This window comes from Carassius carassius, chromosome 33 (assembly GCF_963082965.1).
Source record: "Carassius carassius chromosome 33, fCarCar2.1, whole genome shotgun sequence".
Classification (NCBI taxonomy): domain Eukaryota; kingdom Metazoa; phylum Chordata; class Actinopteri; order Cypriniformes; family Cyprinidae; genus Carassius; species Carassius carassius.
This window is the reverse complement of record NC_081787.1, coordinates 4,757,533-4,776,813: the sequence shown is the minus strand read 5'-3', so window position 1 is coordinate 4,776,813 and position 19,281 is coordinate 4,757,533. Positions and strand designations below refer to the sequence as shown.

Genomic DNA, 19,281 nt, shown 5'->3' with positions numbered 1-19,281 from the left:
TGTTCCTTTATCTGTGCATATTTCTCTCTTGATTTAAATGACATGACTTTTTTTTTACTGGAGTGAAAAGCAATATTATGAATAGAGGATTCTTACTTTAGCTGTAAGCAATGGTTTGAAGTTAAAAAGCACCTTAATGATGAATTTATTGCAAACACCATCTTTTGAATACATTAGAGGTTAATTGATGTTCTGGAGTCATGTGGATTACTTGTGGATTACCGTTATATTTTTATCAGCTCTCATTCTGACGGCACCCATTCACTGCTATATAATACAACAATTTTCGAAATTGTTCTGATGAAAAAACAAACTGATGGCCTGAGGATGAGTACATTTTCAGCAAATGTTCATTTTTGTGTGTCAACTATTCCTTTAATTAAACAATGCATTGCATATTTAAACATTACATTACAGAAAACTTGTAACACTAAAAAGATTGCAATTCTTTCTGTAATCAATCATCTGGGAAAGCATAGTTATTTCTATTAGTTACATTTTTTTTTAACCTGGGGTGTCTTGCCTTAAGAACCAAGTTTGGGACTCACCTTGAGCTTGTCGAAGCGTTCGCTAAGTGAGGTGACCTGATGCTCACGGTGCCGTCCCACCAGCTTGCAGAGAGCGCAGATCAGCTGGTCGTCCACCACGCAGTACATGCTGACCTTCTCGTTCTCGTGCTCCAGGCAGGCCAGCCCACGCAGCTGAGCGTCCGCCACCGGGTCCACCAGACGATGGCTGGTGAAGGGCTTCTTATTGGGGTGCGTGGCCCGCAGGCAGCGGTCGCAGTACGACACCTCGCACGTCACACACGTCTTGACCGCCTCCCGCGGGGGCTCCTGATCGCAGAACTGGCAACCGACACGCTCGAGGGACATGGCACTACTGGCGGGGCTGCCCCTCGTGCTCCCGCCGAGCGTGGAGCTGTAGGGTCGCGGCCGGCGACTCTCGTTGGGGGAGTTGGGTCCGCTGACGGAGGCCTTTTGGAAGCGGTCAATGATGTTCTGGAGCGTCACATTGCGCTTCAGGCCCTCAAGGCCGCGCTGATTCAGCGTGATGACGTAGCGGCAGGTGGGGCACTGGAAGGCGGAGATGGACTCGAGAGGCTTGGTGCTGGAGCAGTGCGAGACCAGGATGCGGTGGGCACAGTTGAAGCACAGGCTGTGGGCGCAGGGCAGCAGGAGGGGGTCCTCAAACAATTCCAGGCAGATCGGACACGTCAGCTCGGACTCCAGTGTTTCCATCTTCAATTGAACCGATCTAAAGGTGACATCAAATCCCACAGAAGCTGGTCAGTCACCTGTGCGGCGGATAGCTATGGGTTAGCGGTAAGCAACTTTAGTATTGCAAAAGCAGCAGAAAGAGAAATTCCGCTCAAAAAAAAAAAAAAAATCAGTTATCAAAGTATTTAAATCAGTTGAAATCATTTAAATCAGCACACTGCTTATAATAAAAATTAATTCAAAACTACATTTATACTGAAAAACTAAACTGAAAATAAACTTTGATCATGAATTGCATTTTTTTAAAGATATGTTAGTCATAAAAATCAAATAAAAAAACACTAAAATTGAAACTTGATAAACTGAAGAAAAAAACTACAGATTTTTTTTTGTTATTAATTATAGTTGTTTTTATTTAAATTCATATATATCTTCATATATTATATTATAGCCATAATAAACACTAACCTTAAATTCTGAAATAAATACACTGAAACAGAAAAAGCTGAAATTAGAGAAAATCTACTTTTATCATGAAATGTATCTTACGTAGAAAAAAAAAATCACATTATAATATAGCCATAAAAAAAAAAAAAATTAAACCTAAATCCTAAATAGAGCAGAACATTTTTATGTTACATATTATATCATTATTATCTTTTTATTTTTCATCATTGTTTGGCTGTGTTTTGGTGCTTGGGTAATACTGCATGCATAAAAATTATGCCAATAAAGTGAAAGTGAACACTGAACTAAGCTAAATTTGTGATGACAAAAACGAAACTACCTAATAAATCAAACTAAAATTACCTTGATAACAACTGAAAAAAAAATAGAAAATATAGATTTTTGAGCGGAAAATCACTAGAGTTGTAAGCAATTTGGTTAATGACAGCACATACATTCAAAGCATTATCTCTGGCTCAATAGTGGCAGCATGTGTTAGCTAATAGTTGTAGAAGGAGAACATAAATGTCAAAACATGATCAAGGATTGCCTTTAAGTTTAATTGTCAAAGTGACAGATGGGGAATAGAGAAGACTTCACGTTCCATTCACACACATATGCTCTGGGCTAGATGAACGGCAAACACACACACACACACACACACACACACACACACACACACACACACACACACACACACACACACACACACACACACACACACACACACACACACACACACACACACACACACACACACACACACACACACACACACACACACACACACACACACACACACACACACACACACAGCTGTCAATCTGTTGAGCTGTCAATGTCATCAGGCAACATCTCCTCTGCCCATGAACTAAGACCCAATATGATGCATCACTTCACTTACAAAAGCTAAACCCCCTGAAGTAAAACCACTCCTGCACATTCATTTGAAATCATAAATTCGTGCCACATTGCTGCTGTTTTAATGGAGGGCCTTTAACAGATTACAATGTTTCTGCTTTGATGAATATGAATGGGCCCAAATCAGCATTGCACATCACTGAACACGGCACCTGTGCCTCCAGCCTGCATGCTAAAATCTGTTTGTCTTTTCAGCTAATGAACTGTACTTCACATGGTGTGATGATACATTGCCTGTTTGGTTAATAGTCATATAAACAAGGAAATCACACTATATAATTACATTTTATTACTGCCTTTGAAGTAGGGATGTGCAAAATTAAATATTTATAAAATTGATTAGAATTTGGGTTGTCTGAATAACTAGTCAGTCATAAAAAGCCCTGTATAATTATATAAAATTCTAAAATATACTCATGTCAGGCATAGGCGCCGATACCGTGGGTGCTCCGGGGCTCGAGCACCCACGGAAAATACCGAGCACCCACGGAAAATGAGCACCCACGTGTGCCAGTGCCAGACTGCCAGTAGGCTACATTGATTTAAAATTAAACATTGCAGTTGGCGCTATGAAGCGTCTGCCACACTGTGATTGGTTATGTTGTTGTCAGTGACAGTGACATAACCAGTCGCATGCATGTTCCATATCCTATCCACCAATCACAACGTTTCTGAAAACGTCCCATCCCCCACTATACAGTGCCGTGCGAGTATGTAATCATTTACTGCTTTCCGTAATCACTGATCATTAATCAGACTAAAATGGACAGATTTGTTATAAAAAAAACTGCACTGAAGATTTCGGTTTATTTTCTACATTTTGCTTTGGTTAGATTAGGTTTAGATTAAGGATTGTCTTCTTATATTTTGTTCTTTCCTTTGGCGCCGCTTTCGTTCTTTTCCCATTTTATTGTTTGTTTGTTTACATTTTCACCTTGTACATAGCGCACATTATTATTGTTATTTTACTGGATCTAGTGGCTTTGGCTTTTTGTGAATAAAAGTCCAGTATTTTTTCTCTTTCAAAGTTTTGTCTGTCATGTTCTTCCACCTCATTTCATACCCAGCAGTACGTTAATATGTAAATGTTACGGTACATTCCCTAGACTCCTTAAAGTTCGTAACAGGGTTTAAATGGGAACATTTTTCTGCTCAAGTATAGGCCTATATATGGTTTAAAAGAGGAAAAACTAATGGACACAAAAGTAGCCTACTTTTGGACAGAATACGAGTTCTTTGTTAAATACATAAAATAAAATAAAAAGAACTATCAAAAGAAACCTCGAAACATAAATGAGGTAGACATTCCCAGAAACTCATTATTTTAGTCGCAACAATCGGTTAATGGAAACGCTGTCTGATGTTTCATACAAATCAATGCAGAACTCCAAGTGCAAGTAAAAGGCTATGATCACATTGCCTCAGTCTATCACATTTCCCTGCACCTTTTGATCTAACAGTGACATCATGCATCTCTGTCCTATCATTCCCACATTAGGCTTCAGCTCCATCCTGTTAAATGGCTATTGACTGTGTCAGAATCTTCTAGACACTCTGCTTTACTGGAGCAGCAAGTTACTGCCATTTCTGACAAGGAACCTGAAGCACCTGACTGCTGCTTAAAATGATCTGACAGCTCCTGTGAGGAGCCAAAAGCTCTCAAAGTCTGCAGACATCCTGAGATTTTGTACTAAACCTTAAACTCCACGGGCACTTATGACAGCGAGCCAAGAAAGGCATGTGATTACAGCAGCAGTGGACCAGGTTTAAACCGGAAGGAGTCGATCCTGAAAAAATGTAATATAATAATAACAGCTTGTTTCCTGGTGTAGTAGTCTTTCTAGGATAATCCTTGAGAGTTTGTGCAATATTCTAGTATATATATATATATATATATATATATATATATATATATATATATATAGGTATGCTGAGCATTTACAGCTGAGCTTATATCGTCTAAATTCCACAAACAGAAATGGCGAGACTTAGTGAAGGTGCAATGAGGTCAGCGATAAGACTCTACAGCTGGTATGATGTTTTAAATGCATATTTCGAGACATTTCAAAACATACAGAGAGAGTCAGAAGAGTAAGCCAGAAGGTTTAGCACGTAAAAGTCTACTTTAAGTGTAACAGGCAGAAGAAGGATGTGATATATTGGGGAAGTGGAGAAGCAAACAGTTTACTCCTTTGAAAGAAAGACACCACATATAATCTGATTATGATGAAGTGCTCCATATGGAGGCTGATCGGAGTCTGCTTTTGCTCACGAACAGCCTCTCTCATACACAACACCCATGCACACGTTCTCAGAGCTGAATCTGGTTTATTTGATATGTTCTTAGCTTGATTAAGGCATTATTTTTTCCCTTTGGTGTGGACTCGGAATCAGAAAAAGACAAAAAGCAGTCTCCATAAGAGATGACTCATATGGAAATGATTTAAAGTGCCCCTATTATGCCATTTTTACGGTTCCTAATATTGTTTTGGGAGTCTCTTACAATAGGATTAAATGCATGAAATGTCAAAAACCTCTTTTGTTTCCTCAAAATATGCATTTACTATCGCTTCATTTTCCAGTGATTCTCAAATGATTTGTTTGAAGCAGTTCAAAGATTCAGTCTCTCTAACCCCTCCTTTCCATGAGCCTGCTCTAATCTGACCTATCATGGATGGCCTTGTCTGTTTTGACTGGTCTACGGCGTACAGAGGTGTCATAACGATTTTTCAATAGTTCTGTATTTTGAACACTTCATAGAAAATATAAGCATCTATTATTTATCATACTTATAGGTTGTGATTCAGTGGAGCAGCTGGTCCAAATAAACAGGATACTGATTCATCTTTCAACAGCAAGCATTTTGTGAATCCTGCGTTGAGATTAGAGAGGCAGTCGTCTGTAGAATGATGTGTTTGTGAGCGGGGTCAGGTTGTTTGTGTCCGGCCAACGTAGAACATAGGCACGCATTAGGCAAATGTGTTACCCCATGATGAAGTGGGATTCGAATTACTAATGACTCGTCTAGGCTGTACAGAGTCAATTCTTTATTTTGGGAGACAATAACTTTATCATGCACTTTCAGCTTTACAACTTTGCAGATTGTTTACATTCACATACAGCTACATTACACACTGCATGAAAGGCAATATTGGAAATGGCATAATGGGGCACTCTAACATAGTCACTCTAGCATACGCGTTCGCCTAAACACAAACCTAGCCGCCTTGATGCTGATATACTTACTAATAAAACCCAAATGTAATATATCTCTCTTAAACAATCTTAAGACAACCCACTCTAGAATAAAAATACTAACCAAAGTTAGTTTAAAAGATGGCAGTGGCATTTAATAGTCCTATATCTGGTGTCCTGGGACTCTACTTTTCTGTGCCTGTTAGGACAGAAGGAAAAAAGGAAAACCAACACTTGTGCGTCACTGAGAGGTATGGCATTTCTGGAACAATGACAATTAGCCTTGACTAAACAATAGGGACAGTTCACTTTTAAAAAGGCCCTAAGAACAGCTCTTCCTTGAATTATATGCATACACTGATAATGAGACAATGATTACTTACAACATATATAGGGTCACTTAAAATGAAACTTTCCCTGCTAATTCTAGATGGACTAATCTGCAAGGTTAAGTAGTAAGACCTAAATCTTTCTTTCTTTGTAATGAATGAATGAATCTATCTATCTTGCCACCCAGAGCTGATTGTTTGCTTTAGTCGTTTGCTTTAATCAAAATGACCACAGTTGTGTTAAAAAGTCAAATAGTTTTGTGTGCCATTGAGAGGGTGATTAGCTACACCTGATTGAGTTAACAAGTCATTTTTAAAAGGGGGTAATCCTTTTTCCAACTTAGTGATTCTCTGACATGTTGGTGATATATTTTTCATTTGGATGCAATAAGTTGCACTGAGTAAATACAGCTGGATAAAACAAAAAACTGTGTCTGTCTTAATTTCAGGCTGCAAAGCATCAAAATGTGATTATTTTAAAGGTGGTGGTGGGGGGTATTCTTTTCTATACTCAGTGTAAATACATTTATACATATATACAGTCTTTGCATGGATATAACTGTACACAACCCAGTCCTGGTCTGCTATTTATTTATTTATTAAAAAAACAAACAGAAAAAAGCTGTCCTTGTCAGGTAGGTCATAGGAAAAATACGTTCATACAATGCAAACTCCATCTAGGTCAGAAATTCAGATGAGTAGGAAATTCAACATATCACATTCGTTCCATTCAAACACTTTTCCATTCCAGCAACATTTCATCTAGTGGTTGACTGACATGGATTTTTAAGTGTCTGATAACTAGAGAGCACAGTGGTCAATAAGATGCTTATCCAATATACCACAATATAGCATTAAACAAATTATTCAGAGTAAATGTTTCCTCAAAATTTGCCAAAAATATTGGATTTCAATATGAGGTAAAACTGGTAGGATACTGTAATCCTTCATAAACCTGTCATAACACTGACCCAACATCCAGATGGTATTATATAGGCCATTCCAGTCAGGACACAAGATAACTCGCTGTACTAGCGTTCCCTGGCAGGCCTTTCTGGAATGAAGAAGTATGTTGTTTGATGTTTGTGAGTGGCTTACTATGGCACTGGGTGGGCCAGTGGGTCAGACTCCACCCTGCGGCCCAGACACTCTAATGGAGCTATTTATCTCCTGTCAACCGGTTCCCCACTGCCTCCTCTGCCGCTTGAGTAGCCAGACAGCTGGAGTCATGGGCAGAGAAGAAGTCTATACCGGACACAGCACCACTGGAGCACTATCGCAGCCCCACACCTCACGGACGGCTGAAGACACATCGATTAAAAATGAGTGACTGGACTGGGGATTCCCACAGCTCTGCTGTTAGGACAGGTGCCAGGGAAGCCATTCACAGTTTATCACCTCTGAATTTGTTGCGACTGACCTGCTGACAAGCCGAGCGGCAACCGATGTGAGCAGGAGGGGTGTTTAAGAAAGCCAGGATTCCCAAGGGTAGCATGTTCTACACTGGAGGATTCTTAAAAAGAACCATTCTTGTGCTGGATAGAGTTATCGAGTTGATTTATGGTCCTCTGGAGTTTCAAAGTTTTAGATTTTACTTCCTTAGTTCTTCAGATAAGTGTATTGTACATTGATTTATTATTTCTGCAACGCACCAGTACATAAAGTTCTTTGTGGAAAAAAAAACATTCTGTTGTGACATTGAAATATGGATGCTTGCTGAAGCTAATACTGTTGCTCGTACTTGCACTGTACAGCGTCTTGGTGTTGTCAGAGCCATCTTTACCATTTGGTTTCAGAGCAGACCTGTGTTTGCCTCTTTTGTTATTTACCCATTACATGCACAAATCAGTGGGTGGAGCTAAAGAGTGCTATAGAACCAGGCATTGATCTGGGTTTAAGAAAGCTTGTTTTTGTCACACAAAAAATAATTTTTTTTTTAAAAACATTTCACAATTCAGAAGTTTTTATTCATAATTCTGAGTTTATATCTTACAAATTTGGAGTTTATATCAGAATTGTATAGCAATCACTTAACAACCATCCAAATTACAATAAAATAACATCAAGCACTTCATAGAAATATGGCAAAAACTACTCAAACCATTTAAGCAACAGTAAACCTTATAACCATCCGAAACCACCTAGTATCAAGGCAGTATGTTTTGCATGGTCAAGCACTTTATTTTAAAATCCTTAGTTCTAGAAAGAATAAAAGAAGAATAAATGTACACAGTGTATCATGAATAATTAAAAAATAAAAATAAAAAACACCCTGATCAGCTGACATGACACAAGCTCTTTAAGATCTGTCAATGCAGAATTTTACCATCACTCGATTGCTACGTAGCTGTGGGATGCATTTCTGAATAACTCAATCCCACGAGAGTGCTGGAGTGAATAAAAGCATGCAGGTGTGTTTCAACTGAAGTGTCTGGCACAGAATCCATGGCTCTTCACAACTGCAGGCTGCGAACATTCACAATCATCCTATCCACCTTCAGCTGCTAAATCTTGCAGCTGTATAAATATGACACACGTTCTGGAGAGCCCACACTGAGTAATAATCTGCTCACCCACAGCTAACTCTTTGAGACGAACAGGTGAGCCATTGTGCGAGTGCAGGCACCGAACATGTGTCTTCTGTACAGTAAAGCTGTCCACGTAATAAGTGACATGCTGATTTTCGGCAGTGATTAGAATTAACAAAAGGCATGAGTGAGACAGAAACAAGCTGCAGGAGTTAGTATGCAGTGAGCATTCCTCAAATATCAAATGAGAACAGAAGGTTGTGGATGTTAAATACAAATTATAGGATTATTTCATCGATGACTTCATGTGGAACTGAGACATGCCACTAATTAAATAAGCGTTCTGAAGTACACAGCAGTGCTAGAACAGGGCCCAAAGGGTGAATATGCCTTTAACAGGTTGAAGTATTGCTTAAACAGGCGGTTTGTTCCATATCCTGTGGGACAGCGTTATAAAGGCCTGTTTTTAGCTGCACCGCAATGAGAATTCAGCTGCGAGTAGATAGCCTGTTTTCAACACAACCAAACCATGTAGCCACACAGGGAGTCAACACAAGGCTGCTTAGATCCCAGTAAGTGGTCAGTCTCTCAAACCATAAGTGCTACTTTATTTATTTTTAATGCCAAAGCTTGAAATAGAGGGCAGACTTGGATAATTGCAGTGGATGTGTTTTTATAAAGATACACAATAGCTGTCTTATCACCAAGATCATAGATGGTCATTTACTTCATGTGTTTTCTCCACTTTTGAGAGGGATATACACTACTGTTTATAAGTTTTAAAGAAGTCTCTTTTGCTCACCAAGGCGATCATTACAATTTAAAATATAAAAATTATATACACCTAGTGTAAATCGTTTCTTTTTTTTTTTTTTGTATTTATCCCTTTAAGTAAACAGAATTGTTAAGAGGAATCTGAAACAAAGTTATCTGGTTCTCTAAAATCCAAGTCACTAACTCTTTCCATCAAAAGAACCATTTCCCAGAGGTGTGGTTTGTTGTATTTTCCGCAGATCATGTTGCATATCAAATGTGTCATATAAAAAGTAGTGGCAGTTTATCCACACCATGAGTTCAGCTTCTGCTTCACTGGTCTCTGTTCATGTTCTCCACATCCGCTCTTGACACCGGGCTGACTTAATCAAACATGTGGTTCTATTCATAGAATGTAAACAGTGCCGTGGTGGCTTAGTTTTGTGGGGATCAGAGCAATGACCACTGACTAGAGATTCAACACTCTGGCATCTGCACAAACACGGATGGCTAACCTTCATGATCGAAGATCGCAGACCCAGATCAGAGCCCATCTGGTGCCCTACCACTGGAGAATAACAGGCTTGTGAAATGATGGAAAAGAATTCCTTTGTCCCAGATATGGAAGTGGTGGGATCTCGATAAGAGAGGGAGGGGCAAACACCATTGGAAGTGTGTCTGTGTTTCACAACATTCTGCAGTCATACATAGAATAAAAAAAATAAAAAATGAAGTGAATAATTTTTCCTGAGGAAAGTCAGCCATTTGTAGGCAGTCTGTTTGGCGCTGCTACTAGCACAAGAATTACACAAAGTGTAAAGTGTAAAAAATGTTTTAAAAAATTTGAAGCAGCACAACTGTTTTCAACACTGATAATAATAAGAAATATTTTTGAACATCAAATCTGCATTTTAGAATGATTTCTGAGACTGTGCCGAAAATTCACCTTTGCAATCACTGGAATAAATTAATACATTATATTTTACAATATATTGAAAACGTAAATTTTATATTGTAATATTATTTTACAATATTATTGTTACACCATAAATGTAAATTCAAATAATATAATTATTTTATTATTAAAATATATAGTCTAACAGTAGTTTATTCTTGTTAGTGAGATTTAATTACAGCAACCCTCAATGTGACATGAAAAATGTGACATCATTTTCTTTTTCCATAGGAAGCTTATGACTAGCTTATTTCCCCGAACAATCTTCTGCCCAGAATTGAGGTCAACACCTCAGTTTCACAACGACAGTTTCTGTTTGTAAAATTAATTATTTACCACCTGTTGATGGAGCTGATGCCAAATAGACCAATCACAGCAGCGGTAATACTCAAGAAAGACTTGGAGAGGTGTCTAACACTAACCGGATACCTTCACGCTTTCTCTCTCTGCTTCACCAAAGCATGTCCACTATTGATGTGCATTTGCTCTGGTAAGAACAAAAATGGGATAAAAATGCAGTACAAAACCTCATGAAACATTAAGCCCAGATCATAGAGAAACAGGCTACATTAAAAAGAGCTGTTGAGAGTTGGTTACATTCATTGCACCAGTGTTTTCCATACATGAACTACTGGCCCCATGTCTTCACTTCCAGTACCTTCAGGGAGGAGGAAATCGATTTGTAAACATTAAAGATAACGGCGAATTTCTCTGATGTTTCTAACCTGTGATATTTTCTGTCATATCCTTTAATACTTCATCTATTTCATGCATTTTGGAGAACAAGATGCATTGAATCTCCAAACATTAGTAGGTCTGGTTCAGCATTGCAGTGAAGGTCCCCGCTGACATGTATTAAGAATTTGATCAATGGGAGTGTAAACATGCAAAAGCTGCGGCAAATCCTTTCGTTATGCGGCATTGTAAACATTTGCACTCGCAAAAATTCATTTTCAGTCTCCTTTGATTTCTAGTTTGCTGACACAAGGGCGCAGAACGTGTGACACAAAATGTGAGAGGAACTGACGACCAAACTAATGCCATACCTTTCTGCAAAAATTCCCATAAATATGCTAATTTCCCATAGCCTGAGTGAAATGCAGTCTGTGCATTTCGCACATAAATGGCAATCTGATGGGTTGCTGCGTTGACTAATCTGCATTCCCATCTGACAATAATGAACAGCAGAATCTGCTACAATATCATAGCTATCTCTGATCCTATCCAAATACTTATGATATTCAAAACAGGCGCTTCCACATTTTACCATATCTGGAGCTAATAATGGTTATCCATATTGGTATTATGTTTTTTTTTTGTCTTTATCTATTGAATTTTATGTATAAGATACCCCATGTGCTCTTTAATAAATATATATATATATATATATATATATATATATATATATATATATATATATATATATATATATTATTTATTTATTTATTTATTTTTTACACTTACAGTACTTACAGAAATAATATGGTCTTTCTGAACCAATTTCAGTTAATTTTTTGCCAGATTTTTCAGTATAAATAAAAATATGTCTGGAAAGTGCAGTTTTTGACTCAGTATTACACGACCAATCAAATGGACCGATTAGCTGTTGGCCTTTCACTCAGTTTCTATAAATATTTGCGGCTGAATGCTTATGTAACCTTTCAAACCCACCCAGCATTTTCTCAAGGCTCTAAACTAAAATGATTTCTGAGATCGCATGCTGGCCTTTCTCATTCGGAAACTTATAATAGAGAGAGGTCACTTAAAAAAACCTAGTCAATGAATCCCAGCTGGTGAAATTTCCAATATAAACAATTCTACTGAAAATGTAAATTTCATATGTACTCTTTCCCAGAGTTTATAATGAATAATCCACTGAGGCCAAGAAAGACAAGCAAAGCACAGTATTTAATGTAAGAAATATAATTGAAGAAAGATTTGAGATCAGTGTTTTCCTCCATCTCATCATCATGCCACAGAGGCCGGCACTGAACATGAACCCACTGTATTCGGATATCTCCGCTGGGAATGAGGAAATTAGAAAATTAATAGCTTTAATCAGTATTTGGGTGTTTCCTAAACTTAAGCCACTTGTGGCCCTGTGGACCCTGTGAAAATAATTATTATACTAACATACAATTTAAACACTCACACTTAAAGTTGCCCACTAAAATGTCCAGCAGTGTATATATATATATATTAGGTGAATTCTGATACATTTCAAATGAAGTATTTTGTACGTTGGTTTAAAAAAAAGAAAATAAAACAATAAAAAGTATAAATATGGTGATGGAAATGACATATAAAAAATAATAAAATGATTTACTCCTTTTTCTCACTAAGAGGAATTTCACAGTTTACATATCCTAAATAGCATACATAAAACTTTTTGCATAAATTGACCAAATTACAGCTTGATTAGAAATTCACACTTAAAATATATTGCTGATATTTACCTTTTTTATTTGTTTTTACACATAACATAAGCATTCTCTATGCAAAGCACATAAGTACAGATGTATTTTCACATAATAAATACTGAAATGGTTAATGATTATTTCACTTTCAGTTCACATCATATTTAAAATGTAAATTAAAAAAACTCATTATTTATTTTCTATTTATTTTAATAGAAAAAAAGCAATATATTATATTAATATAACAATTTATGTTACAAGAAATTTCAATTTCAAATAAATGCTATCTTTTTTATTTTTTATTCATTGTAGAAAAAAAAATTATGGTCCAATTCTCGCTATTAAAAAACCATTAACTATGATTTTGCCTCAATAAACTCCCAATTTGCTGCTTATTAATAGTTAGTAAGGTAGTTGTTAAATTTAGGTTTGGAGTAGAATTAGTAATGTAGAACATGGTCATGCAGAATATCTGCTTTATAAGTACTAATAAACAACCTGTTAATAATATTAATAATAATGTTAATAATAGACATGCTAATAAGCAACTAGGTAATAGTGAAAATTGGCCACTAAAATAAAGTGTTACCAATAAACTATTAACTAGCACAACAGTTTTCAACTCCGATAATAAATAAGAAATGTTTTATTTAGCATATTAGTATGATTTCTGAATGATCATGTGGCACTGAAGACTGGAGTAACGCATCACAGGAATAAATAACATTTTAAAATATATTCAAATAGAAAATCGTTATTTTGAATTGGAATAATATTTGACAATATTACTACTGCATTTTATATCAAATACATGCAGTTTTGGTGAGCACAAGAGAGCAAAAATAATAGCAAAATGATTAATGCATAGAAAACAAAACTTCCAAGACAGTTTTAATAGGAGCTCAAGACTGAAAAAGAAAAAATAAATCAGTTTTTAATTATAATCGATCTCTGGAACATAAGTGCCCTAAATTAAAGAAACACCAATTAACTAACATAATGTAGGTTATACAGTATATCTTATATAGTAGCACCTCTAGAAGCCGTATGTTACAATGCAGCCTAGTCAATTAAATGAGTAAACTTTAATAATGCAATTGAAAACATGATGACATTTATATTGCAACTGATTACAATATAATACTGTAAAATTTTTAATCCGAAATTTCTATATTCATAAGTATTAATTTGTAACTGTAAAGTTGTTCATACGGAAATAATTTACATTTAAGGTGTTGTCAATACATCAGTAAATTAGTATTTTACCTTTCAGTGTCAGTGCAAATGTAAATAAATGTATGTTTTGTAAAATCACATTTTACGTAAAATACAAACAGATTCTAATGAGATCACGTTGTACAATGTGTGCCCCTGTGGGTCCACCTCAGATAACCTGCGCAATCACTCAGGTCAGTGTCCACACACACTCCCCACTGAAGCACCCCCATCTAAAAAACACTCTCTGCACAAGTGCTGCTGCTTTAATACATAAACGGCTGTTTGGGAGGTGTTACAAGGTTGCTAACCCTTGCAGAATGGGATCAGATAGCGAGGAAAAAAGTGCAAGACAGATGTGTCTGAGATGTTGGCGTGTTTCCAAAGACCCCCCAGAGATGTAGTACCCCTCGTGTATTTGGCTGTAGGAAACACTATTTATAAGTGGCTGAAATGTTTGGTATTTCCTCTGGGGATGGGGCAGGGAGAAGGCATTGTTTTCCTTGGCTGACTGATTGTTTTGCTGATTTTTTCTTGTTGAAATGTCAAAGTCTTGCTGTTTTGTTTATGCATTTCAATTTGGGTTGAGAAGGCCATTACTTAAACCCAGCCCCCCACCCATCCCCCAATGCTGTCTATGTTTTTTGCCATAAACTCTGGCTTTTCGATGTAGCACAATTGTCAAAAACATTACATTTTATGTCTGTTCAACCCCCTGTAGTCCTCACATTTAACACTGCGGATTCACTATGGACTTAACATTGACAATTAAAAAGAGACCAAATGCCAGTGTAAGGATATTGGCAAGTTTGCAAGGATATTGGCTTTATGACGCTCCAAGAAGTCTAACTCTTGAGTAACCCAACACTTAAAGGCACCGGTGGCACCTGCAGGTGTATGGCTGTACACACTGTGCGTATCATGAGCATTCTGACTAACTAAGGCTGAGAAACATTTTCCCTGCGAATATATTTCAGCAAAATGAAAATATAACCTATTTGTGTCCCATAGTTCTTTCAAATGAACCAGCGATGCCAATCATTTGTGAATTGGTGAACTGGACGAATGCATTTGGACTGCTCTTACACTGAATCAACTAGCCTTCCCCTTGCATCTGGACTGAAATTATCGAGGGCATGAGGCAAAAATATCACCAAATTAAACTCTATTAATGCACAATTAAACTAAATCTATTACTTCTGTTGCGAATAAAATGAAAATTATATGAGAAGTTTTGATTGTGGCATTACATTTAGATCTGAGCATATTGCATCATATTTCTTTTTTATGTGTTTAACAGTGTTGCGCATTATAACCAATCACACATGATTCTGTTGAGCTCATGAATGTAATGGCCAATCAAAAGTGCTCAGATGAGTCATCACTGAAACGGAGTTTAGTTCATTGTATGCGTTTGTTAACTGAATTCTGCTCTCTCATGAATTTACTCATCATAAACAACAAACTGCAGATGTACATGCAATGTAAGTACAAGATTCATTTCACAGTGTAGGGAGCTTCAGTGAAAATAATGTGAGTGGTTCAAGAGAGCTTAAACTCATGCTAAGACTATAGTCAGTGATAATGTGATCATGTAAATTTGCTCGCTTTTGGTATATAATTTATTTGCTATTCAAACAAAATAGTGATATAATTAGTAAATTGCAATGTTTTTACTGTGATCATGTTAAATATAAATGAAGTCATATTAAAATATTTTAAGACATGACACCCATACCTGGTACTACTCTAAAAGGACGTGTTTATGATGTGCAGTTAACAGATTTCACTAACATTAGGCTACTTTTAGCCTTATACTCTAGAGATGGTTCACCGCTTTTGTTGCATTATCTAAAAACATAATGTTCCTTGCTTTGAGTTGTGAGCACACTACTGGTCAAATTGTATTATTATTAAAAATATTACAATTTAAAATTTTATTTTCTATTTTAATATATTTGAAAATGGCATCTATTTCTGTGATGGCAAAGTTGAATTTTCAGTCTACAGTGTCACATGATCCTTGAAAAATCAATAGTATGCTGATTTGCTGCTCTAGAAATATTTATTATCATTATTACCAATCTCAGAAACAGTTGTGCCGTTTCATATTTTTATGGAAACCATGATAACATTTTATCAGGACTTTTTGATGTATAGAAAGTTACAAAGAGCAGCATTTATTTGAAACAGAAGTCTTTTGCAGCAGTCTTTATTGCCACTTTTGATCAATTTAAATGTATCCTTGTTGAAAAAATGTATTATTTTCTTTTAAATAATAAAATAAAATCACACTGACCCCAAACTTTTGATCAGTTCAAAGGTGTAAGTACATTAGCATATGTCAGCAAAATTTTATGTATCAACACCTATTTAGTACAACTCTGAATGTCTCTGAATGTCTTGTCTACACCAAGCTTAGCCCATCAAAACAACATTAAGGCTACAGCTGGAAATTTTTTTTTATGTTTAATTCAGCAACTATGTTGTTTTTGATATAAGAAACATTAAAATTAATTGATTGGAAAATTTTAAATGCTATAATAAAAGTGTATAACATATGGCTTATTTTACACAAAACTTTCTGTGTTAGTTGTGAAGTGTTTTCCACCCGAAACACACAGTACAGTTCAATGTTTTATACTGTATGAGATAATCAGACATCAAACAGTCAGCTTGTGAAAAATATGCTTTTACACAATAAGCTATAGATAGCATTCCACGACTAGAAACACAAACATGTAGCTCGTTTGTATTCATAATTCATGGATTATGCATCACATAAATTGCAGAGAGGTTTTCAGTCATGCACCACAATCCTGCTCTGCCTTAAGTTGGGCTGCTACTGAGCCGATGGAGAGCGTAGGAGTCCCCGTTCTCTGTGTTCACATGATGGTGAAGTGAGTAAGTGTGAGTGAGTTAACTCTTCATCCCTTCTATTCCTCCTACCTGCTCTCCAAACCTCTGCCTGTATTCCTAACAAAGGGCTGTAAATCCACGGAGCTCAGCTTAAATGTGCAGAGCTCCTTCTGCTGAGAGAAGTAAACATGCGAAAGGTGAGGAGGAGTTATGCACGTGGATGGTTTTATACGGTCATAAATGAGTCAAGAGCAGATGACGTGTACGCTGAAATATGATTTGCTAACGCTAGAAGGGTCTCCGGAGTGCGTGTCAGAGTCTCTACAGCATTTGGGTGTCATTACTAATTCAAAGTCAACATGGAATCAAAATGTACTTAATACATGTTTCTGGGCTTTCCTAAAAGCGTTCGTTATTCTTAAAAAGTTTGTTTTCATAATCATTCTTCACGATCGAATAACTTTCACTGTTTTCTTCTTAACATTTTGAAAAATCTGTATAAAACATCACATTATAGACATTAATGCACAGCCAATGCCAATTCATGTTGACTTTAAGGTTGGAAAGTGATACCAAATACTCTTCCATTCAAAACGTGGTAAAAATTATCTTAATGCTTTTAGAAAAGAAGTCTATTATGCTTACCAAGACTGCATTTATTTGATTAAAAAAAAAAAAAAGTAAATACACTAATATTGTAAAATATTATTACAACTGAAAGTAACTGTTCTCTATTTCAATATATTTACAATGTAATTTATTCTTGTGATGCAAAGCTGAATTTCCAGCAGCCAATTTTCAGTGTCACATGATCATTTAGAAATCATTATAATATGATTTGCTGCTCAAGAAAGATTTCTTATTAATATTATCAATGAAAAGAAATATTGTGTTGCTCGGTATTTTCATGGAAAATACAATTAAAAATTTTTTAACAGTGCAAATCTCATATCATTTCATCTATTGCATGTATTATTCGGGAATAAAGGTATTAATTAAAATAAATAAATAAACAAACTGTTTACAAATTGTTTATCCCATTTTGTTCAGACAGCAAAATATCTCTTTGCTGCACTGTAGTTTCATAATCAGCATAGGAAACACCTCATATATTCTTCTGACAGGATCAATGTAATACTGCAAGTTATCTGTGACAATGCTTATATTTATACAGTATAAACGATGCACTTGTGTGAGTTGAAATGTACACTTTGTGTGTCTATAATCATAATGCTAAGCCATGCTCCACCCTGTCTGTGCTTCACCGGCCCTGGAGGACGAGGTTCTGGGGTGAGGGTGGATGACGCCACTGCCTGACCCTCATGCCAGGTGAGATCACAGGATCCAGGCAGACACACGCATATGTACATGTGGGGCAGCTGGCTCTTAACAGCCAGAGCGAGAGCCTCCCTCAGCTGCAGCAGGAAACTCCTGACCTCTCGCCTGCCTCCACCTCTCTGGCAGCACAGCTGATTATTCCCATATGCTCACCTCTGCCTCCACCAGCACAGAGACGGAGCAGCTGTGGGTCATTTTGACGCGCTGTATAGTGTATACTATATATGAGGGTGTCATACAACATAGACAGGGTTTCTGCAGGATTAATGAAGGATTTTTTTAAAAGGGATAGTTCACCCAAAAATAAAAATTCTTTCATTCACAAATTCAGTTCTTTTTTCTGTTGAATACAAAAGAAAATATTTTGAAGAATTCTGACTGACAGTTGACTGACTTCAACTTCTCAGAAGTTTTTTGCATCTCAAGTAAATATACCTTGATTTAAGGATAATTAGTTAGATATGTATACTGGAAAACATTACAAAAATATTCGGGAAGATACAACTTTTTTGCAATTTTTTTTTAATGCCTTAAGTATGAATTTAAGACTTTCTGCTCCTTTTCACGGCCTTAATTTGTGGAAGGGCAAAGAGCTGAAGACCTGCAGAAACCTTGGCAGAGAACAACATCTGGTTAACTGAAGATCTAATCGTTTTTGCTCCTATCTGACAACAGATTATGTCTCAAAGGCCATGTTTAAATGCATTTCAGAGGTTTGCCTTTCAATGAGCAACGAAATTGTAATAAAGTCCACAAATTCAGTCTGTCACTACTAATTAGAACAGCTTTTCAGATGGTTTAAACCTTCCCAGAGGGTTTACAATCTCATGATTTGAAATGGATGTGCTAGTGGTTTGGGTCTCAACAGAGAGTTGTCTGGCACTGAACTGAACAGACCAGAGCCCATTTCCTGCTGAGCTGCTGTTTGCTGGAGGAAGTGGCAAAGCTGCAGTGGAACAGCCTGTGCAATTAGATGAAGTCCAAAAAAAAGGGCCTGAAAAAACAAACAAACAAACTGATTGGATATCTGCTGCTCTCATGTAAATCAGTGTCCTTTTTTTCTATTTGTTGTGCATGAGAATCAACAATCAGCTTTCAGGCAGG

At 36.7% G+C, this 19,281-nt stretch overlaps 1 protein-coding gene across 5 annotated transcripts in view; it reads right to left on the bottom strand.

Annotated features, from left to right (window-relative positions):
• LOC132113541 (probable E3 ubiquitin-protein ligase MID2) overlaps positions 1–19,281 on the bottom strand; it is a 124,396-nt gene that overhangs the window by 54,589 nt on the left and 50,526 nt on the right. For 3 of the 5 annotated variants that reach the window (XM_059521351.1, XM_059521349.1, XM_059521353.1), the window contains exon 2: positions 549–1,297. In XM_059521351.1, the coding sequence (XP_059377334.1) occupies positions 549–1,241 (693 nt within the window). In that variant the 5' untranslated portion in view covers positions 1,242–1,297. Of the gene's footprint in view, positions 1–548; positions 1,313–19,281 lie in introns of all 5 variants that reach the window. The other 2 variants (XM_059521352.1, XM_059521350.1) reach the window with 2 other exon arrangements.